At 38.8% G+C, this 23,298-nt stretch overlaps 1 protein-coding gene across 3 annotated transcripts in view; it reads left to right on the top strand.

Annotated features, from left to right (window-relative positions):
* RAB6A (RAB6A, member RAS oncogene family) overlaps nt 1-23,298 on the top strand; it is a 60,508-nt gene that overhangs the window by 16,505 nt on the left and 20,705 nt on the right. For 2 of the 3 annotated variants that reach the window (XM_006777941.2, XM_015557493.1), the window contains 5 exons: nt 4,432-4,490; nt 11,144-11,197; nt 12,559-12,664; nt 14,663-14,774; nt 19,368-19,461. In XM_006777941.2, coding sequence (XP_006778004.1) covers nt 4,432-4,490; nt 11,144-11,197; nt 12,559-12,664; nt 14,663-14,774; nt 19,368-19,461 — 425 coding nt within the window. Of the gene's footprint in view, nt 1-4,431; nt 4,491-11,143; nt 11,198-12,558; nt 12,665-14,662; nt 14,775-19,367; nt 19,478-23,298 lie in introns of all 3 variants that reach the window. The other variant, XM_015557492.1, reaches the window with a different exon arrangement.

The raw sequence follows: 23,298 nt of genomic DNA on the forward strand, positions 1-23,298 counted from the left end.
GGGGTGGGGGGAGGAAACATGTGTAATACTCTTTGTAATACGTTAAGAAATAAAAAAAAAAACAACTAACTCTGTGAGCTTCTTGGAGAAGTGGTTGATTTCAGGGCTAGGACAGGGAAAATAGAAAATGAACCTGGAGAGCCACTTGTGCCTCCTCCTGATGCGAGTGCTTCTGTGCAGTGCTCTTGCCAGGTGCTCTTGTTGTGACTACTGGCACTGTGCTCAGTCAATGTGCAACTTCTCAGTGAAGAACATTGACGGGCCACATGGTTAACCTTGGCAAATACTGGGGCTTCCTGTGCATCGTCACCAATGTGACCTCACAATGAGGCAAAACAGATAAAACAGATGTAAACTTTACTCAGCTTGTCGACCTGCCCACCTGATAAGCTGAGGGCACCTTACTGATCCTGGCTTTCCCTGGTAACTAGTTTGGGAAGCAGGAGCCAGGGATCTCAATGCTGAGATCAAAGAGTTCCCTCCCATTTGACATGTATAGCAAGATCTGTGTAAACTGAGATGAGGCCCACTCTCTGTGGAAGTGGATGAAAGTCCAGCCCAAGGGGAGGGGCATCCTGGGAAATACCATCAAATGGAACTTCACCAAGTGTCTCATTGACAAGAATGGTTGTGTGGTGAATCGGTACAGAGGCATTCCCATTGGAATACCATAGTAGTAATTACTGTGGGCAAGATTAAGATCTATTTGATGAATGTTAAAATTAGTGAGCAAAAGTTTGGGAAGATGCAGCACATTTATATTGTCTCAAAGTATCTCAAGATATTTACACAGTAATAAAAATATATAATAATACATAAAATGGTAAATAAAATAGTAAGCTTATGGTAGAGAAACTGGAGATCACTGTAACCAAGTGATGAAGGTTAACATTTCAAAGATTAAGACATGTTCCCTCTGTTAAAGTTGCACCCAAGAGAGACACATCGGTTCTGTGGTAGTCATGCAAAAAATGCATGACCTGAATCTAGTGAAAAAACTGACAAATATAAATTGAGGAACATTATACAAAACAACTGACCTGTATTTTTCAAGTGTCAAGGCCATGAAAGCAAGGAGAGATAAGAAATGTTAGATATGAAAGGAGACTAAGGAGGTATGACAACTAAAGCAATGTGGGATCCTGGGTTGGATCTTGGGACCAGAAAAAGGGAATTAGTAGAAGAGCTGGTGAAACCCAAATAAGCTCTATAGTTTAGTTAATAGCATTGCAGCACTTAATTTCACAGTCTTTATATACTGGAATTATCTGTACTATTTTTGTAACTTTTCTGTGAGCTTAAAATTATTTCTAAGTAAAAAAAGGATTTCTTAAGATAGATATTATTGTTATTCCCATTTTACTATGAGGAAGTTGAGGCACAGAGAAGTTAAATAACTTGTCCCAATTGGATATAGTTGAGTAAGCGGTCAAACTGGGATTTCAGCTCAACCATCTGGTTCTAGATTCCAGTGCTAAAACACTAAACTACACTACCTTTCCTTGATAAATTTTGTGTAGGTGGAATATGTGCAGAAAGTACAGAATACTTAGATGTTCCTCAAACAAAAAGAATAAAAAAACTAATCACTTCTGGAAAGTAAATCAGTTAAATATGTTATATAAAATTGTTTCTTGGGTATTTTCCAGTAGTGGATTTTTGTAATTTATATGACAAAATTTTTAATACATGCAACTTTTACAGTTAAGAGAGTAAGATGAGAATTAGCTTTTAGGCCCGTGAGTAATGTGTCATGCTACTACATTAGGGCACTTATAATGTCATTAGGAGGTAGGAATTTTTCAGCTTCCTTATAATGTTCAGGGACCACTGACCTACATGCAGCCATCTTTGACCAAAACATGGTTATACAACACATAACCATATTTGGATTTAAAATAAATCTGTTGCCCAGCCAGCATGGCTCAGTAGTTGAGCATCAGCTTATGAACCAGGAAGTCACAGTTCGATTCCTGATCTGGGTACATGCCCAGGTTGCGGGCTTGATCCCCAGTGGGGGACAAGCAGGAGGCAGCGAATCAATGATTCTCTTTCATTATTGATGTTTCTATTTCTCTTTCTTCCTCTCCCTTTTTGGAATCAATAAAAACATATTCTAAGAATAAAGTAAATGTCCTCTTTTTTATGTTTTTATTTATTTTTAGAGAGAGAGGAAAGGAGAGGGAGAGAGATAGAAACATCGATGAGAGAGGAGTATCATTGATTGTCACCTCTACTAGGGTTAGAGTGCATCCCCGGCGGGAATCGAACTGGCAACCTCTTGGTTCCTGGGTTGACCCTCAACTGTTGAGCAAAAGTGACCAGAGCTAAATCTGTCTTCTTAATATGCTTTTCCCCCTGGTTATTTCTTTCTTTCCTTGTGTTATTTGAATTTGTAGTCTTTTAAAAATCATTCCATATTAATTGTTTTATTAAAATTGGGAAGATATACATTTTTTCTCTTTTATTTAATGACTAGAGGCCCGATGCACGAAATTCGTGCAAGGGGCAGGGCCCTCGCAGCCACAGCGGCTTGCCTTGGCCCTCGCAGCCCCAGCTTCGTCTGGAAGGATGTCCAGTCTAATTAGCATATTACACTTTTATTATTATAGATTGCCCTAGAATTTGTGGCATGCAGTTGTGACTTATAAAAGTCTACCATTAATTGATTCCTCTCCCCTTCTGGGCAATGTAAGGACCTTAGAACTCTATACTTACCACTCCTTCTTTTGACTTTAAAGTACTATGTGTGTGTGCCCTAGCTGGTCTGGCTTGGTGGATGGAGCGTCATCCTGCAGACTGAAGGGTCCCGGGTTCGATTCTGGACAAGGGCACATGCCTGGGTTGTGGGCTTGATCCCCAGTGGGGGACATGCAGGAGGCAGCCAATCAATGATTCTCTCTCATCATTGATGTTTCTATCTCTCTTTCACTTTCCCTTCCTCTCTGAAATCAATAAAGATATATTTTAAAAAAAATAAAGTACTATGGGTATTTTAATTGTGTGCGTGTGTGTATAAAACCCTATAAGATGTTATTTCCAACAGTGATTACTTAGATTTTTTAGTAAGGAAAACTTTTTACTGAAGTACAGCATAATAGAAAAGCATGCAAGTTATAAGTGTACAATTTGAATGAGAAAATTTGCTAGTCAAATTTCTATCCTTACGAAATTTATTTCTTACTGTAAATTAGTAAATTTGGTTTTCTGGTTTTAAAAACTTGATTTCCTAAATATTATTTTAAGTATGCCCCTATGAACTGTATCTACTTTTATTTTTCCAAGAATGCAAGGATGTTGCAGGCTGTTGTCTTCCAGAGTCTGATTACCTTAGTAGTGTATGCTGTCAACTTGGTGAAGTTTCTTTTCATCGATTAATTTTATTCAGTGCCAGGCAGGGACCAACACTATTAGTATATCAATGAAGAAGACAAGATGATCTGCATCTTACCCTTTGTACGTTGGGGAGATACATTAGTAAATAAATGCACAAATAAGATAATTGGAGATAGTGTTTTATTGCCAATTTAAAAAATGTCTTACTAAGAAAAAGTGGATCAGGATTTTTTCCTTATGTTAAATTTGTACACTTAGACTTAAAAGTGTTTGAGTAAAGTTAATGATGGCAAAGTATTATGCTAGTACTTTTCCATGTTACTTCTTCCTTTCTTTTTTTAATCCTCAACCGAGGATATACTTCCACTGATTTTTAGAGAGAATGAAAGAGAGAGGGAAAGACAGAAATTTTAATGTGAGAGAAACACATCGATTGGTTGCCTCCTGCACGAGCTCCTACCAGGGCCAGGGCCAGGGAGGAGCCTGCAGCCGAGGTACGTGCCCTTGACCAGAATGGAATGGAACCTGGGAACCACAGGCCGACACACTATCCACCGAGCAACACTGGCTAGGGCCTCCATGTTACTTCTTTCTCATTCATAGACAGTCTAGTTCTTTTAGCCCTCAAATTTCTCCTAGGACTCTCCAGTCTTTATATTCCCAGGGATTATGCTTTCATTCATTGAATTAAGTAGACCTGAACCTCAGTTTCTCCAGGTTACTCTCCAGGAAGTTAATTATAATTGCTTCATGATCTAATCCTAGTTCTTTTTGTTAGGGCCCAAGAAATATCTGCTTTGCCTATTTGTGAATTAAGGATATCAACATGATTGTTTTCCTCCATCTATTCTCTTCATTTTCCTCAACTCTTAACTCAGTAAATACTCTTTACTTGTGCTTTTATTTGAGAGGTTGTTATCTATTTAATTAGAAAAAAAGCATTTCAATAAATTTGGGGCTTTGTGTTTTTTTTCATTATTGTTAGAACCTTTGCAGATATTTCCCATTGAATTTAATTGCAGTTCTTTGTAAAAGTATTTTTCGAGAACCCAATGTAATGTGTTAACTGAGTGAATTTTTTCCTTTTAATTTCAGTTGGAAAGACATCCTTGATCACCAGATTCATGTATGACAGTTTTGACAACACCTATCAGGTATTTTGTTTTTGCCAACTTACTAGTTGTCTCTATTTTGTATGTTATAAGTAATATATGGTATCCCCCCCAAGAATATATACACTCTTCGAATAATTATTAATTCCAGTGGGTTAAATCTGAAAAGAAAGAAACATCAGTTGATTTGTCTACTTTTAGTAATGTATACATTTTTTGGGACACCTTGTATGGTGTTTTTAAAAAATTCACATGCAGTCATGGAAATAAAAGCACTTTGTAATCTGTAAAATGCAAAGTATAACTGATTTTGCTCATTGTGTTCGACATCTTCATGTGATTCTGTATTTCTTCCAAAGTATATTGAAAGATTATCACTAATACCATCTTGGCTAGAAGTAGAAATGATTGTAAATATTCTCTTACAGAGATTTTGTTCTAGTCTAGGATTCTGTGACATTTTAACTTACACTTGAAGTCAAGAATAAAGGAGATTTGGGAAATTCACAAATATGTGGAAATTAAATATGTAGTTATTCCTAAATAACCATTGGATCAAAGACAAAATCACAAGGGAAGTTAGAAAATACTTTGAGAAAAAAAAATACAATATAACAAAATTTATGGGATGCAGCTAAAACAGTGCTAAAGGAAAATAAAAACATTAAATCAATAATTTAACCTTCTACCATAAAAAGCTAGAAAAAGAAAAGTAAACTAAATCTAAAGCAAGTAGTAGGAAGAAACTTTTAAAATGTAGGTTTTATTTTTATTCATGTATGGTGAGGCTAATAGAATAGGGGATTATTGCCATTGAAAAAATCTGTTGTACTCACAGATCCCAAGAGGAAGAGGATGCACCATGCCATGGGAGGGAGGCACATGGGGAAGTTGTTGAGTTGGTTAGGAGGTGAGAAGTGGGAAATGGGAAACGTGGGCAAGAGCCTTTATTGTGGTTTCTATGGGAAGGATAGGTGAGACCAGGAAAGCAGATTGAGGATTGCCTAGTTTGAATAATTTCAGTGGGCTCTGGGTGTAGGAACCATTCCTAGTTGTCTGGTACCTGGCTCTAGAATGATAGAGTTGGGGAATAGTGACCCTGAGTGTGATACATGAAGTGGTTGGAATTATGGGCTCAGGATTGGTTGGTTTGCATATTAAAGGTGCTCTCACAGGCAAGTTTAATATTTCTGGGAATTGGTAAACTCTGGGAGGGCCAGTCTCCCAGATGTGAAAACAAAACAAAATAAAGACATGCTTAATTCAGAAGCTAATAAAGATTAGAGCAGAAATATATGTAAGAATAGAAAAACAGTAGAGAAATGCAATGAAACTAAAAGTGGTTCTTAGAAAGGATAAACAAAATCAACTAACCTTGAGCTAGACTAATAAATTTAAAAAAGACTCAAATTACTAAAATCAAGATTGAGGAGAGGACATTACTACTGACTATGCAGCTATTAAAATGGATTATAAGAGAATACTGTGAACAATTATGTCAACAAGCTAGATCAGTGCTTGGCAAACTGGCTCGCGAGCCACATGCGGCTCTTTGGCCCTTTGAGTGTGGCCACGAAGTTTCAATTGCACTGTACGTGCACGCCTGCACGTGGTATTTTGTGGAAGAGCCACACTCAAGGGGCCGCAGTTTGCTGACCACTGGACTAGATGAAATGGTTAAATTCCAAGAAAGATACAAGAAGAAATAGAAAATTTGAATGTATCTATAATAAGTAGCGATAGAATTAGTGATCAGAAACTCACAAAGAAAATCCCAGGACTAGATTCTCATCTCTGAAGACATCTGTTCAGTTCTATAAAATACTTAATAAACCACACAAAAACTTCATCATCTTCCAAGAAACAGAACAGGAGGGAATACTTCCCAACTCATTCTGTGAGGTCAATATTAAGTCTGATACCCAAACCAAAGACATCAAAATTAAAACTGCAGACTGATATTCTTTGTGAATATAAACACAACAATCCTCAACAGTTATTACCAAACTGAGTTTGGCAATGTGTCAAAAGGATTATAAACCATTTATAAAGTGGGATTGGTAGGTTCGTATCAGGATTACAAATTGTTCAACATATAGAAAGTAATGTAATACACTGTACAAATAGAATAAAGGACAAAATCACATGATCATTTCAATGGACAAAGAAAAAGAATTTGACAAAGTCCAATAGCCATTCATGGTAAAAACAACAACAACACTGTTTTGTTTTTTTTTAAAATATATTTTATTGATTTTTTACAGAGAGGAAGGGAGCCAGATAGAGAGTTAGAAACATCGATGAGAGAGAAACATCGATCAGCTGCCTCCTGTACATCTCCTACTGGGGATGTGCCTGCAACCCAGGTACATGCCCTTGACCAGAATCGAACCTGGGACCTTTCAGTCCGCAGGCCAACGCTCCATCCACTGAGCCAAACCGGTCTCGGCAACAACAACACTGTTTAACAAACTAGAAATACAAGGGATCTTCCTAAACATAATAAAGGTATCAGTGAAAAACCACAACAAATATACTTAATCTTAAAAGGCTGAATGCCTTTCTTTAAGATCAGGAACAAAATAAGGATGTCTGCTCTCAGTTCTACATATGTTTAAGTTTTATGTATATCTAAGTTATATGTATGTATTTTAGTTTGAACTGCATAATTGTAAAATAAAAATAAAAGAACAAACTAAGAAGAAAAAATTAGTAATCTTAAAACCAAGTGCTTTCACTGAGACCCTAAGCATTTGCAAAACTTTTTCTGTATTAACTTTTTAAAAAAATATTTTTTATTGATTTCAGATAGGGAGAGAGAGAAAGAAACATCAGTGATGAGAGAGAAACATTGATAGGCTGCCTCCTGCATGATCAAGCCTGAAATCTGGGTACGTGCTATTGACCAGAGTCAAACCTGGGACCCTTTAGTTCATAGGCCGATGCTCTATTCAACTGAGCCAAACTGGCTAGGGCTTTCTGTATTAACTTTTTGAAATGTTCTTGTTAAAATAAAAAAATAAAATGACTCCTTTAAGTATCTATTTTATATCTGCGTTACTGTGTAGTTAGTATCAAAACTTGATTTCCATTGTTTTATCGTAATACTAGAGGCCCAGTACATGAAATTTGTGCACTGGAGGGTCCCTCAGCCTGGCCTGCGCCCTCTCGCAGTCTGAGACCCCTCGGGGGCAGGGAGCGGGCCTAAGCCGGCAGTCAGACATCCCTCTCGTAGTCTGGGACCCCTTGCTTCTTACCATCCGCCTGCTCACTGCTCCTTACAGCTCGGCTTGCTGCTCCTTCGCGCTGCCTTGGAGGAGGGAGAGACTCCCGCCACTGCCGCTGTGCTCGCCAGCCATTAGCCCAGCTTCTGGCTGAGCAGTGCTCCCCCTGTGGGAGTGCACTGACCACCATGGGGTAGCTCCCATGTTGAGTGTCTGCCCCCTGGTGGTCAGTATGTGTCATAGGGACCAGTTGTTCTGCCATTTGGTCAATTTGCGTATTAGCCTTTTATTATATAAGATATCAGATGTTAATCTGATTAAAAGAATGATTACTTTTCGTAGTTGTTAACTGCCACTGTCTCAATTATTTATCAAACCATTTTTATTTTTCTAAAAGTTTTTAGGGTAAATTTAAAATCTGAATCTGGTTCTATTTTTGGTATGTATTTTCCCACAAGTTTAATATGCTTTTCATAAAGTAGATCACCCCCAAATCAATGAATTAACAAATAATGTGAAGCTGTAAATTAAGATACATGGGAAAATTCTTTAACCTTTGATTTCTTCTACAATTTTGTCTTCTCTATTTCCATAAAGGAAATGAATGTGAGGCCGCAGTAATGTCTTATTTATCTTTTTTTTTATCTTTATTGTTGGAAGTATTACATTGGTCCTCCTTTCCCCCTCATTAACCTCTTCCAACCCCCTCCCACTCATTTATCTTTTATAAAGTTTTGAATTAGTTTCATGTCAGCATTCAAGATGCTCCAGTAGCTGATAATGTTTATTTTCCCTGGAATTTTTTTCTGTTTCCATGCTGTTGACTTCTTTGCCATAATAGCTCTGCTTGGTATAAAATTAACTGAAAAGAAAAGCAGCAGTAGGTTGTTTTTCAGGTTAATTTTGATCTTTGAGTTCAGTGGTATAAATGTCCCCAAACTAGGATGACGTAGTGGAAGCAGGGGACTATTGTACAATTTATCATAAAGTCTGACTGTACTAATTAAAAAAAACGTGTTGGCTATGAGATCTGAAAAATGACAATTTCTGTTTGTAGCCATTAAAAATTATTTTTGGCTGTTTTAACAAACTTAATAACATTAATAAGTGACATGAGAATTATTTTTAGGTGAAAGAGAGTTTATCAGTGAAGGAGTGGGACAGAGAAAGTTAACTCCATAGCGCAGCTGAGAATTTCTTTTTTCATGTAAAATAATTTTAGAGGTAGGGTAGTTCAGGAGGTATTTGGCAGCTCCATGGGCATCTGGGACCAAGACTCCTCCTAATTTTCTGTTTAAACAAACAGATCTAATATATGACTTTCATATTGAAGTTTGCCTCATGGTTATTGAATGTTTCCTAGAGTTTTGTTATCCACATTTCAGGCAGGAAGGAGAAGTAAGATAAAACCAAGGGTATACCTGCCAACTCAGAGAGCCCCATTTATTTAAAACTCAGAGAAGACTGGACAATGTAGTTTTTTTGATGGAAAAGTATGGATTTAAATAAATGTTTGTATTATTAAGGAAGAAGGGGAAGATGGATATTTGTGTGGGCAATTAGCTGCTTCTACCATAGTGAGTAGATGAGGTTCTCCTGATGAGGTTTCTTAAATGTAGCCATATCTCATTCCTGTACATTGTTCAGGTTTGTCAAGTAGATACTCTTGCACAGTAAGTTCAATGTTATAAACCTGTTATACCACCGTATATCCATTCTCAGATGGAATGTCATAAAATGGAATTAGTACTTCGCTTATATGTACTTAAGCCCTAAAGTGAGAAACATTATTGAAATACATAGTCACATAATTTAAGATAAAGGAGGAAACTTCTTTGTGTGTGTGTGTGTTTTATAAAAGTTTCTGTGTAACTGAAATCTATAAAACACTGCTCAAAATATTAAAGACCTAAATAAAGTCCCAGGTAAATGGATTAGAAGACTTAATATTGTTAAGATGTCAGTAGTAACTACCCAAAGCAATCTATAGATTCAGTGCAATTCCTATAAAAATTTTTGCCACCATTTTTTGTAGAAATTAAAGAGCCAATCCTGATTTGCAGTAGCCAAACAGCCTTGAAAAAGAAAAGTTGGAGAACTAGTACATCCAGATTTTAAAACTTAATTCAAAGCTACAGTAATCAAAATAATGTGATACTGGCACAAGGATAGACATATAGACCTATATGGAATATAATTGAGAATCCATAACAAAATTCATGTATCTATTGACAATGGATTTTCCATAAAGGTGTACTGGGCCCAACCTACAGAATGGGAGGAAATATTTGAAAGTTACATGTCAAGTAAGTGTTTAATATTCAGAATACTATATAAAGAACTACAAATCATAATAAAAATGACAAACTCAAATTTTAAATGGGTGAAGGACTTCAATAGGCATTACTTCAGAGAGGATATACAAATAGCCGAAAACACATGAAAAAATTCTCAACATCAATAGTCATTAGAGAACTGCAAATCAAAACCACAATAAGATTCCACTTCACACCTACTAGGATAGAATTTAAAGTAGTGCAGCCACTTTGGAAAAATCTGACATTTCCTCGCAAAGTTAAATACAATTACCATATGGTCCAGCAATTCCACTCCTAGATATAAACCAAGGATAATTGAAAACAGGAATTCACAATAGCCAAAAAGTGGAAACAACCCAGTTGTTCATCCATAGATGAATGGATATACTGTAAAATGTTATTGCTTAATGGGTACAGAGTTTCTATTTGGGGCGATGAAAGGTTTTGGAAATAGATAGTATTGACAGTTATATGTCATTGTGAATGTAATTAATGCCATTGAATGGTATCCTTGAAAATGGTTAATATGTCAAATTTTATGATACATATATTTTGCTACCATTTAAAAATAAAACTATCTTTAAAAATATATCAGTGTCAATGTAGATTCATCAGTTACAACAAATGTAACATTTTGGTGGGTAATGTTGATAATAGAGGACACTGTGCATATTTTGGGAGTATATCTTCCTCTCAGTTTTGCTGTGAACTTAAAACTACTCAAAATAAAGTTTTTAATAAAAAAATGGTTAAAATATATATCTAATAAGCATATATTGGAAAGAACTTTTACTTCCAACTCTACAACAAGTTTTGTGTCCTTAGATAAGTTATTTAACTTCTCTGAACTCCAATATTGTTATCTCTACAATGAGAAAAACAGCGATAAAAATAGCTAACTTGCAGAGATTTATGAGGATTAGAGATGATCATGTGAAGGGCCTAAAAGAATCCCCAATACACAGCAAATACTAAATAGGTGGGAGAAACCATTATCACTGAAACTTTCGTTCATTCTTACTTGACTACAATGTGTTTATGTTTATTCATTATTTCTACCACAATCAGAATTCCCATTTGAACCCGAAACTGCTGACCGCCATTAAACTATTATTATTATTATTTAACTTCTTTGTTTTGGTTTGGTTTACAGGCAACAATTGGTATTGACTTTTTATCAAAAACAATGTACTTGGAAGATCGAACAGTGAGTAATGTTTTCCATGTGCAATTTTCTTCAACACTCCAGGATAGAAAATGGTGATCAAACTATAATCAATGATTGTCGCTGTAGAAAGTACTTAGCAAACTTGCCAAAGTTAATTTACAGGTCTTGAGAAAAACTTATTACAGAATGAATAGGTCTTAGCACTCTGACTTCTTAACCCCAAGTGAAACCCAAAAAGGAGAGAAAGCCAAGTTATTTATAAAATCCTGAAGGCCCTAGGCTTGTTAAACAGAATTCGTCGTCCTGATTTAGAAAAATGGTAACAAATATAGCATTGAGATATTTAGAGCTGCTAAAGACCTTTTGAATGCCACTGGTAAGGCACTCAGCAAGATTTCATTTGAATTTGACAAAACTTGTGAACTTCAAGGTTTTATTTGTCAGAATATGATGTATATCAAAGTGACTGTAAATAGAATGTGTATTTATTTGTTGGATTTGTCTTCCATCTTTAGGAATGTTCCCTTAAATAAGTACAATGTAAATTCTGTATTCTAGTCCACTACCTCTTAAAGAGATTTCTATCGCCTAAACAGTGACTGTCTTAAATGCAATATTTTGGGACCTATACCCCATAACATTTTATATCTAATATTATTTCTTATAAGTGTGTGTTTTCTTTTGGATGTTCTCTTTTATGTTTTAATATATAGCATGCATTTCTTAAAATTTGAAAGCTTAGAAACAGTTTTTATAATGGTAAAAGAACTTAATGCCTGTTTTTAGGCTTTTCTTCCTCAAATGTGAAAAAGTAAGAAAGTAAAATTTTTATGTAGGGTTGCAAAAAGATACTCCCTTTTTTTGTTAGATTATATACAGTGTTCTGGGAAGAAGTGTGTGGGAGAAACATAATCACAGTAGTCAGAGACCCAATTTCAGAGTGTTCCAGACCCAATAGCAAAGGGACACATTTTAGCTTCAGAGAAGCTTTCTGAGAAGCATTAATTCCTTTACTGTGATAGCCTGGGCTGCTTATTGACTTTTCCCTTTGTTTTTCCCTGTTATGCTTACTATTTGAACATGAACAAAGTCTACTTTTTGCTATCCAGAAGGCATAGGATTCATAGAGAGGGGGTGGAGGTGGGGGGATGGAAGCTGTATTTCTGATTCTGTGAAGAATTTGCCATTGCCATTTTTAAGTCATGTATCTTCAGATACATTTTTATATTACTCTCTTTTGAAAAAGGAAAGTTTTGTGTTTTCATTCCTCACATCCCTGCAACCTTTTGCATGAGTCTTTGTTTTACTTCCTTTCTACCCCTTTGAAAAACATTATTTCTTTTTTATTTTTAGTATGAGTTTGGTTTTTTTTTTTTTATTCATTTTTTCCCATCCCACAGATCAGGCTGCAGCTGTGGGATACTGCGGGTCAGGAACGTTTCCGTAGCCTCATTCCCAGTTACATCCGTGATTCTGCTGCAGCCGTAGTAGTTTACGATATCACAAGTAGGTATTTTGCAATGGGTTGACCTTCTTGCTTGTTTGACTGATTTTGTTGTTAGGTACGATTGCAATTATGGGACACAGCAGGTCAAGGCTCTGGATAAAACATTTTTCTCCATTTACAAGAATTATAGCAGTAGATATGCCCTTCATAAGGCAGCAGTGTGTTGTTGTTTATGATATCACAAGTGAGTGGGGGGAATTATGCATTTCTAATCTTCTTTCAAACTTTAGCTTAGCTGTATGCATGTTCTTGTCTTGTGCTTGTTTTCAATACTGGCATGCAAAAACGAGTTTTATCATAGCAAACTTTTTCACAGATTGGCTAGGTCAGAAATATTTGCTTGGTGTTTGTACCAATACCTTTTATTTTGTGCCACATTTTTTGTCCTGGAAATTTTCCTTTTGGTTTAATTATGAATCCTCTCCAAGGCTTTCTTAATATCCTGTTATCCCTAAGTCACATCATAATTATGGTTGGAAGGACATCTTTTTTATTTAACTTGATCTCAGACTTTTCTAAAATAAAGTAAATCTGCATTTAAGCCTCTTGCCAAGTTTTCCAAATCTTCCAAGGCTTCTGTTGAGGCTATTAAAAACTTCTGCTAGCCTACTTTTCCCTGCTTTTCCCCTTACAGCCATTCTTTCTCTATAGAGGAAGGCAGAGAAATCATAATGTGCAATCTTCTATTAATCATTTTCATTTGCATATCTGGATTCTATGATTGACTGACTTGCTTTGTTGCTAACAAATTACACTTTCATTTCTCCCCAAGAAAATAAATAGACTAAAGTATTGTTCTTCCTTTTTCTTTTCCCTAGAAACTGAATAATGCCTTTAGAATTTTATGTGACTTTAAATGTTCCATGGAGCATTGGTGACTGATAAGGAAATGCTCTCTGATTAAAATTATCTTTGTAAATTGTTTTTTAAAAATATATTAGGCAATATTAAGCATCATTCTATCTAGTGGTCCATAATTTATAGAAAAACTCCATTATCAACAAACTATTGATTTCAGCAAGTAATAATATTCTCATACATTTTTGCATATCTGCTCAACCAGAAGTCCTATCTACTTAATAATAATTGCAATAGCAGAATTATAAATTACAAGTTTGCATTCAGAGACCTTTTATTTTGGTTAGGTGCTATATGCCATCTTTTCTTGAAGCTTTACTTTGGGTTGCTACTTGTTTAAAAAACTGTATGTTCATTATTGTGCACTGACAAGTTTTGCAGCTTTAAAATGTTTGTGCTTACTTTAACCAGATCAAGTGAAACCGTATGTATTTTTCTTTAAAAATTATGAACAGGTGGTTAAAATATTAGTAAACTATTTTTTTAAAACTATTTTTTTTTTTTAGCTACTATGAAAAATATTGAAGTATTCTACTTAGAATCTAGTGCTAGAAAAGATGGATTTTTTTAAACAAGTGATTCTGGTGCATTATACAAACTTCAAGTTAAAGTGATCACAAACTGAATAAGCAATGCAAATAGAGTGGTGTTGAAAGCTATTTAAATAAAGGCTTTCCAAATTTTCTGGATGTGTTGGGTCTTACTGGCTGACATACTTTTGGAGATGCTTTCTTTGTCATGTTTGGTATGTGTAAGTAATCAAAAAATATTGTGGCAATGTAACACCATATTATCTGCCATAGCTGTCCTTACATTAAAAAATTTTTTTCAATTACATATAGTACATTGCACTCATTTAGTTGTGTTCAACATTTTAAACCACTATAAAAGGAACCTTGAGGATTTTATATTTGTGATTTGTTTAGACTACTGACAGTTATACTCAGATAAAATGGAGTTACGTTACAGGCACATTAAAAGTGGGTCCTAATGTGCCAGCCTCCTTCCAATTTCCAGGGCTTTTTTCCCCTTTCTTTCTTTTTTCTTTCTTTGTTTACGTTTCTTCTTTATTTTTTGGTCCATCACATGGGGAGGCATTTATAATAACATTGATGTCTCTGTTCATCCTTTTATACCAGATGTTAACTCATTCCAGCAAACTACAAAATGGATTGATGATGTCAGAACAGAAAGAGGAAGTGATGTTATCATCATGCTAGTAGGAAATAAAACAGATCTTGCTGATAAGAGGTATGGAGTAATTTTGTATGTAGATGAAATGTTTGGTTTATTTGTTAAGTAGTCTGTTATTTTTAATATTACTGAAGAATTGTTTTTAAAATAACATGTTAAATCCTTAAGTTTATGTCCCCTTTTTCTTTAGTGTGGGAACCTGAAATATAAACATTAAACTCAGCCCTTAAAGGAAAATGAGGGTTTTTTTGTTTTATAAAAGCCCATGTATAAGTAACTCTTGTGCAAGATTGTTTACACATAAAGCTAAATTTTGCATTTTTTTAGGCCTCATAAATATGAGTAGTGTTCTGTTAAGGAACAAAATGTTTCCCCTAGCCCAGTGGTTGGCAAACCGCGGCTCACGAGCCACATGCAGCTCTTTGGCCCCTTGAGTGTGGCTCTTCCACAAAATACCACGTGCGGGCTCACACGTACAGTGCGATTGAAACTTCGTGGCCCATACGCAGAAGTTGGTTTTTGGCCTTTTCTGGCATTAGAAAAAGTGGGGGGTGTCGTTCAGTCGGTCGGGTGTCGGGTGAGGCGGTGCAGGCGGGCCACGGGATATGCAGTGCAGGGGAGGTGCCAAATAACAATGTACCTACCTATATAGTTTAATTTTAAAAAATTTGGCTCTCAAAAGAAATTTCAATCGTTGTACTGTTGATAGCTGGCTCTGTTGACTAATGAGTTTGCTGACCACTGCCCTAGCCGGTTTGGTTCAGTGGATAGAGTGTCAGCCTGCAGAGTGAAGGGTTCCAGGTTCGATTCCGGTCAGGGGCACATGTCTGGGTTGCGGGCTCGATCCCCACAAGGGGGTGTGCAGGAGGCAGCCGAACAATGATTCTCTCTCATCATTAATTTTTCTATCTCTCCCTCTCCCTTCCTTTCTAAAGTCAATAAAAATGTATTTTAAAAATTACTCATAATAACTAAATACACACTCTTTTGGTAGTCTTCTTATAAATATTCAGTATAATTCAGTGGTGTGGGTTTTTTTTCTTTTTTAAATTGTTTGGTTGAGCCAGACTGTGTAGTTGAACTGAATAGCTTGATTGTGATACCTTAATCAAATAAGGAAAGCCATATTCAAGTCACAGGATGCAAAATGTATTAACATTCACTATCAAACCCATGGCTTCAGTATCTGCCTTTAGCATTACTAAGTGATCTTCTTGATAGTCTTTCTGCTTTAAATAGTCTTCACCATTTTACTTAATAGTGGAAGCTTTTACTATTTATTATTTGTTCATGAGTCGGATATTGAAATTCAGGCAATAAACTTGTGCTATTAATTAAAATGTTGCAAAGAAATCCACTATGTTCAAAGACTTGTGGAAATGTTAAGCCCATTGCTGGCCAAGGTACTTCATTTGGAATTGGCAGTACAGTGACAACAATTTTTTTATAATTTAAAAGTAAATTCAAAGTATCTTTTCATCTTTTTTAAATTCTTACCCAAGGACATTTTTCCATTGATTTTCAAAGAGAGTAGAAGGGAGGGAGAGAGAAACATTGATGTGAGAGAGAGACATCAATTGTTTGCCTCCTGTATGCGCCCCGACCAGGGTGTGCAACTAAGGTAAGTGCCTTTGACTGGAATCAAACCCTGGACCCTTCAGTCCACTGGCCGATTCTGTATTCACTGAGCCAAACCGGCTAGGGCTCATCTATTTTTTTGAAAAGTTAAATGTCACTTTGAGAATTACTTTTTGGGGTGGTAAAAACATGAAGGAAAGGCTAGAATATATCTTTCAATGTCTCAATTTAAGCACCTAGATGTAAAGTACTTTCTGTTCCCTATAGGCCAGTGATCCCCAAATGTTTCAAACATGGTAAATATGGCTTATTAGAACCTCTTTTAAGATTCTGGCTATAAAGGATCATGGTCAACTTTTAAAATTTGGGTGGTTTTAACCCTATTTCTAGTCTAGGTACTATGTTAGTCTAAAATAGAGCCCTTGGAAATGTATTTTAGAGAATTTTCCTTAGGTGATTGTGACAAAATCAAACCACAATTGGGGTCATTGCTATAGCTAACATTCAACCATTTTATTAGGATGACTTATAATTCTGCAACTAGAAATAGTTTTTGTCTGGAGTCCTTCACATGTAGGGTTTACAGACTAATAATCATTCAAGAAGTATTTATTGAATATCCCTTACATTTCAGAGGATGGTACTCTAGGGTAAAGTAGTGAACAAAAAAGGTAAGTCTTCACAGAGTTTTTATTTCAGAGAGTGAACCAGACAAAATAAAGCAGGGCAAGGGAATATGAAATGTCAGGGGTGAGTTTGAAATATTAAATGGCATAGCAGTAGAAGATCTCATTGAGAGAATGGTGACTTCTGATTAAAGACTCTAAGGAAGTTAACTATGCAGATATTTTAAGGAGGAAAAGTCCCAAGGCAGATGACTCAGAAAATGCAAAATCCCTAAATTGGGACTACACTTAGCTTTTTTGAGGAACAGCAAGGAGGCCTATATAGGAATGATGGAAAGACTAATAGACAACGAGGTTAAAAAACATAAACACAATAATGAAGGCCAGGTCATGGAGAGCAAACCTTGTGTGGTGATTATTGGTCAAAATCAGATATATTTTGAAGATAGAACTTTCAGGATATATTGATACAATGGATGGAATACATGCTGATGGATGGAATATGCGGTCTGAGAGAAGGGAATATTTCTGGTCTGAGTAACTAACTGTCATTAATCAAGATAGGAGAGACTGCATAAAAAGATGCTTTGGAATGTAATATAATAACTTCAGTTTTGGCCTTTTAAGTTTATAATGGTTATTAGATATCCTAATATGTTATTAGATGTCAGGTAGGCAGTTGGATATATGAGTCTAGAGTTCAGAGCAGTGGTCTAAGATAGATAAGTTTTGGAGTCATCAGCATATAGATGTTACTTTAAACCATGAGACTGTGTGGGATCACCAGGGGGACTAATTGTAGATAAGAAAGAGGTCCAAGAGTAGGTTTGAGGGCACCTGACAGAATTATTATTTTTAAAATGTATTTTTTTATTGATTTCAGAGAGGAAGGGAAAGGGAGAGAGAGATAGAAACATCAATGATGAGAGAGAATCAGCACAACCGTACACTAGGGATCGAACCCACAATCTGGGCATGTGTCCTGACTGGGAATTGAACCGTGACCTCCTGTTCAACCATTGAGCCATGCCTGCTGGGCTGACAATTATTTTTAGGAAATCCACACTGCTAAAGCATTCAAGGCTAAAGGTTTATAGATTGTCAACTTTCAAACTGTTAAGAAAAAGTGTGTTATTTAAAATTTATATACACACACAAATTTATAGAGCTGAGCACCTGTGTTGCCACCTAGGCACTTGGAACACCAAGATCAATGAGATAATCTTATACTTGAAGAGTTTACAATTTGAGACACTGCTAATTATAATACATCACAAAATGTCCTCTAAAATAAGTATTAAAGTTTTAAACTCTGTATCAAGAGACTTCAACATAAATGTGTGGGGGTTTTTTAACCTCACCCTAGGATATTTTTTCCCCATTGATTTTTAGAAAGAGTGGAAGGGAGGGAGGTGGAGGGGAGCAGTGGGGAGACACATACAATGATGTGAGATTTTGATTGGTTGCCTCTTGCACGCAAGCTGACTGGGGCCAGGGATCAAAACTGCAACCCAGGTACATGCCCTGAGTGGGAATCAAACCCACAACCCTTCGGTGCGTGGGCCCACATCCTAACCATTGAGAAACACTGGCCAGGGCCAACATATATGTCTTTTGATTCACTTTTTCACTTGCAGATATTCACAAAATTCAGCCTCCGGAAATGATCCACAGTGCACAAAGTAGTAAGCACAAAGATGTTTATAGCATCATTTTTTACATTTTTATCAGTTTGGGAATGGTTATATAAATTATAGTAGAAAATTGCCCTAGCCTGTTTTGCTTAATGGGTAGAGCATCAGCCTGCAGACCAAAGGGTCCTGAGTTTGATTCCAGTCAAGAGCACGTACCTTGGTTGCAGGATCCTCCCTGGCCCAGGTCCTGGCCCAGGCTCGTGCAGGAGGCAACCAATCGATGTGTGTCTCTCACATCAATGTTTCTCTCTGTCTTTCCCTCTCTCTCCCACTCGCCCTAGGAAAAAAAAAAAAATCAATGGAAAAATATCCTTGGGTGAGGGTTACCAAAAATTAAAAAATAAAATAGATAAAAAATAAATTATAGTAGCAAATTGACAAATTGTTTAGCAATAAAAAATTATTTTACACAAAGTTTTTAATCACATGATTAAATACTTAGGGTCTAATATTAAGAAAAAATAGCAGGTTATTAAGTTTAAAAAAATTAAAAAGTTATAGGCTATTAAAAATAGCAGGCTATTAAGTTTAAAAAAATAAAAAAGGTAAAAGCAAATCATTAAAAAAGTCTTGATATAACATACACATACTAGTACAAGTGCACACATTTTAAGTGTACAGCAGCTTAAATTTTCAAACTAGTCTTGTCTGTGTAACCAGCACCCATATCAAGAAAAGTTACTATAGAACTTTGTTTCTAATCTTTATAATAACATCTTTCAAAAAGAAGAATTTGGTTTATTTTTCTACAGGCAAGTATCAATTGAGGAGGGAGAGAGGAAAGCCAAAGAGCTGAATGTTATGTTTATTGAAACTAGTGCAAAAGCGGGATACAATGTAAAGCAGGTAAGTGTTCTTTGGAGTATTTACCAAATTGAAAACACATATTATGAAATAATTGTGTGAGTATTCTCTAGTGTAAGATTTTCTTTCACTTAGCTACAGTAAGCCTCACGAACTAGTTTATTAAACAGTGAAAAACATAAATGTGGCTCTTTTTTTGGAAAAAGAGAAAAAGACTTGCCAAACTTTTCAAATCATGCACAGAAAAAGTACTTTATTATGATTGCAAGATTGTGTGATTGCAAGGTTGTAAACTCACATCCTCTCACTACTTCCCTACTGCATTGTTTCAAGGTAGCATTTCTTATTTTAGAGTTTGATAGTAAGATTATGATAAAAGAAAGCAAATATTGCTGTCAGGAATGGTATTTTCCTTATTGTGATGAAAGTACATCATGGTTACTTTATTCTTACAAACCACTAATGTGTTAACAGTGATTATAAAAGGAGTGTTTGGGTGGCGGAGGGCAGGGGGAGAGGAAAATATCTGGGGACCTCACATTATCAAACTTTTCTAAAAGATGAAGTAGCCAAAAACTCACCTGCTTAATTCTCCAGAGCTATATAAATATAAAGTAGTAGTTGCAGATTTATGGTATTTACAGACCAATAAATTATTATAATTACTAGTGGCCTGGTGCATGAAATTTGTGCTGGGGGGCGGGGGCCTTCAGCCCGACCTGCACCCTCTCCAATCTGGGACCCCTCTAGCAATCTGGGACTGCTGGCTCCTAACCACTTGCCTGCCTGCCTGATTGCCCCTAACCACTCTGCCTGCCAGCCTGCTCACCCCCAACTGCCCTCCTACCCCCCGCTGGCTTGGTTTGCCCTGAAAGGTGTCCCGGATCAGGGTGGGGGTTCCCTTGGGTTGCAGGGAAGCCTAGGCAAGGGGCCTGTGGCAGTTTGCAGGCCGGCAATGCCCCCATTGGGGTGGAGGTCCCCACTGGGGACAGTGCTGGCCTGGGTGAGGGCCTGGGGCAGTTTGCAGGCCAGTCATGCCCCCATGGGGTGAGGGTCCCTGCTGAGGGTCCCTGCCGGGGGTCTGGCCAACCTAGGTGAGGGGCTGAGGGCCATTTTCAGGCTGGCCATGTCCCCAGCGGGGACCCTCACCCGATGGTGGCATGGCCAGCCTGGGTGAGGGCTGAGGGCTGAGGGCCGTTTTCAGGCTCCTCCCTCAGCAGCTGGCCCTGGGAGCCATCCCGCTGGTATGCCTGGCCAGCTTGGGTGAAGGGCTGATGGCCATTTTCAGGCTGGCCACGCCCCCTGACGGCCCAAGCTCCCAGCCTCTCCTTTTGGGTTGTAGCAGGTAACTGGGATTTATTTATCTTCTATAATTGAAACTTTGTAGCCTTGAGCGGAGCCCAGGTCCGGCTAGGGCAGGCGGGAAGCTTGGCTTCCTCCATCACCTGGGGCAACCCAAGTCTCCTGCTCACTCCAGCTTGGTGGCCCCTGCCATCTTAGTTGGGTTAATTTGCATACTCCTGATTGGCTGGTGGGCGTGGCTTGTGGGTATAGCAGAGTGATAGTTAATTAGCATGTTTCTCTTTTATTAGTGTAGATTATCCTATCTAATAATAGAGAAATATGGTAATTAACCATAACTTCGCTCCCCTTCCCATTGGCCAATCAGGGCGATATGCCAATTAACTGCCAGCCAAGATGGCGGTTAACCGCCAACAAAGATGGCGGTTAATTTGCATACATAGGCGCAATGATGGGAGGCGAAAGGGGAAAGATGGAAGCTGGGGGGCGGGCAAAGGCGGCTGGCAGGGCCACCTTTGCCCGTTCCCCAGCCGGTGATCGCCATCAGAAAGCTGGGCAGCAGGCGAGGTGACACCCCCATGCCGGGGGTGCCCGCTGGCCTGCGGCCCGTGATCCCCATGGCAATTGGAGGGAGAGAGAGCCAGGGGCAGGCTAGGCGGCACCCCCAGAACCCCGGGGGGCCAGGGGGGCCAGCTGGCTTGTGCCCGGTGATCGCATGGCAATTGGAGGGAGAGAGAGCTGCATTGTCATCGGAGAGCCTGGGCGCAGGCAAGATGGCACCTCAGGCCTGTGTGCCACCTTGCCTGCACCCCGTGATTGCGATCAGCACTGAGGCTGCTTCACCTCCCTTGGACTGGCTCTCTTAGTAGTACTGCAGGTTGAATCTGAAGAGGACAGGCCAGGCACCAAGGGACCAGCGCTGCCAGCACTTAAATGTGAGCAGACAGAAGGAAAAAAGACCTTGAAGGCCTGTCCAAGGCGGGTTTGTGTTTAAAACCAAGTGGGGTGGTCCAGAGCTGCAGGCACTGACAACCATGGCACTGCGGCTGTTTCCCCTCTCTAAACGCTCCACAAGGTCACTTGAGCCCGCCCTGCTCCAGATGAAGTGTGATCACTGCACACGGAAGCAATGTAGTAAAAAAATAAAAACCGATGACCAAGGGCCCATCTCCATGAGCTCACGGGAGCCTCTGAGCAGTGGGCACCCCGACTATTTTAGGGGCTTCAGGTGAGCGGGGGACACAGAGGGGTCAGGAAACCTCCCTGGAGGTCGGGTGGTAGGTCAGATGGCGGATGCATCCAACCTGCTGTCTGCCAACAGCTGCCTCCTCTGCGGAGAATGGGAGAACAAAGGGAGGGGGAGATTCTGCAAACCCCAGAGGAAATCCAAGGTCCCAGGTACTCTGCCCCACCCGCTGACACTGGCTATGAGGGTACTGCAGCAGCCAACCAGCCTCATCCTCCTCCCCCCCATCCCACAACACACACACACACACCTACTGGTTGCAGACACAGTGAGCACCTTTTCTGAGGGGAGACGCCCACCAGGTATACAGAAGGCGCTCAGTGAGAAGTCCCCACGAGTTGTGTTTGTACCTTCATGCTGTCTCTTCCCACGCCCCCCACTGCAATGCCGAAGGAAGCCTGATTCAGAAACACCCCCCTGTTGACCACCCACACGGAAAACAGCGTGTGATAAACGTGTCCCCCCAGACACCTGAATCCGCCTCAAAAGGAAGACCCTACAAACCCGGAGCAGGAAGATGGGCACTGAGACAGAAGGTCCACCTGCTCTCCGTCCCCCTCCCTGTGTGAAGTGCCTGCACCGCCGTCCTTGGACGGAGGCCTGCAAAGGAGTGAAGAACTGTTGCTATGCCTGTGGCTGTGCTCGGCCTGCCGTCGTGGATAAGCAGGAAACACATTTATGTGCCAGAATCTAAAACCATCTTCATGGGTAACAGCAAATAATGCAAGACCCACACGTGTTTCTAAACAGGAGTCTGTCTCGCTGCGTGTGAACCCAGATGGAAGGCCTGCTCTCCACCGAGCAGGCTGCAAAGGCTGCTTCTTTCTCCAACAAAGGCAACCTAGAGTTTAAAGGGAAAAGGAGATATAAACAAAACAAAATAGCAACAAGCTCTGAAGCCGCTGCTGTCAAAGTCTCTGTGCCGTGGTGACATCAGAGCCTGTCTCCCCGCGCTTGGGGCTCAGACAGCCAAGCTGCTGATACCTGCCAGGTCGCCAGGCACCGGCCTCATCTACCCACGGCCACTTTCAACCTCCTGCCTGCTCCTGGAACCGGTGGGCTTGCGGATGGAGGCTTCTGTGTTAAAGCACCCCTGTTGGTGGAGCACAGGCACGTGTGGGCTTTTTAATGAGAACCCCTAGCATCACTTCACGAATGTGTTTTTAACTATTCTGAGATCATGCTCCCAGCCTTGGCAACTCTCAAATAGGCCTCAGCGATTCCACTTGCCCGATGCAAAGACTGACCCGGGTTTCACGGAGATGGAACCCGCGGTCTGGAACAGACCGGGAGAAAAAAGCAGGGTCTGACTGAGCCCCATGGCAGTCAGT

Source organism: Myotis davidii, unplaced genomic scaffold, assembly GCF_000327345.1.
Source record: "Myotis davidii unplaced genomic scaffold, ASM32734v1 scaffold169, whole genome shotgun sequence".
NCBI classification, from domain to species: Eukaryota; Metazoa; Chordata; class Mammalia; order Chiroptera; family Vespertilionidae; genus Myotis; species Myotis davidii.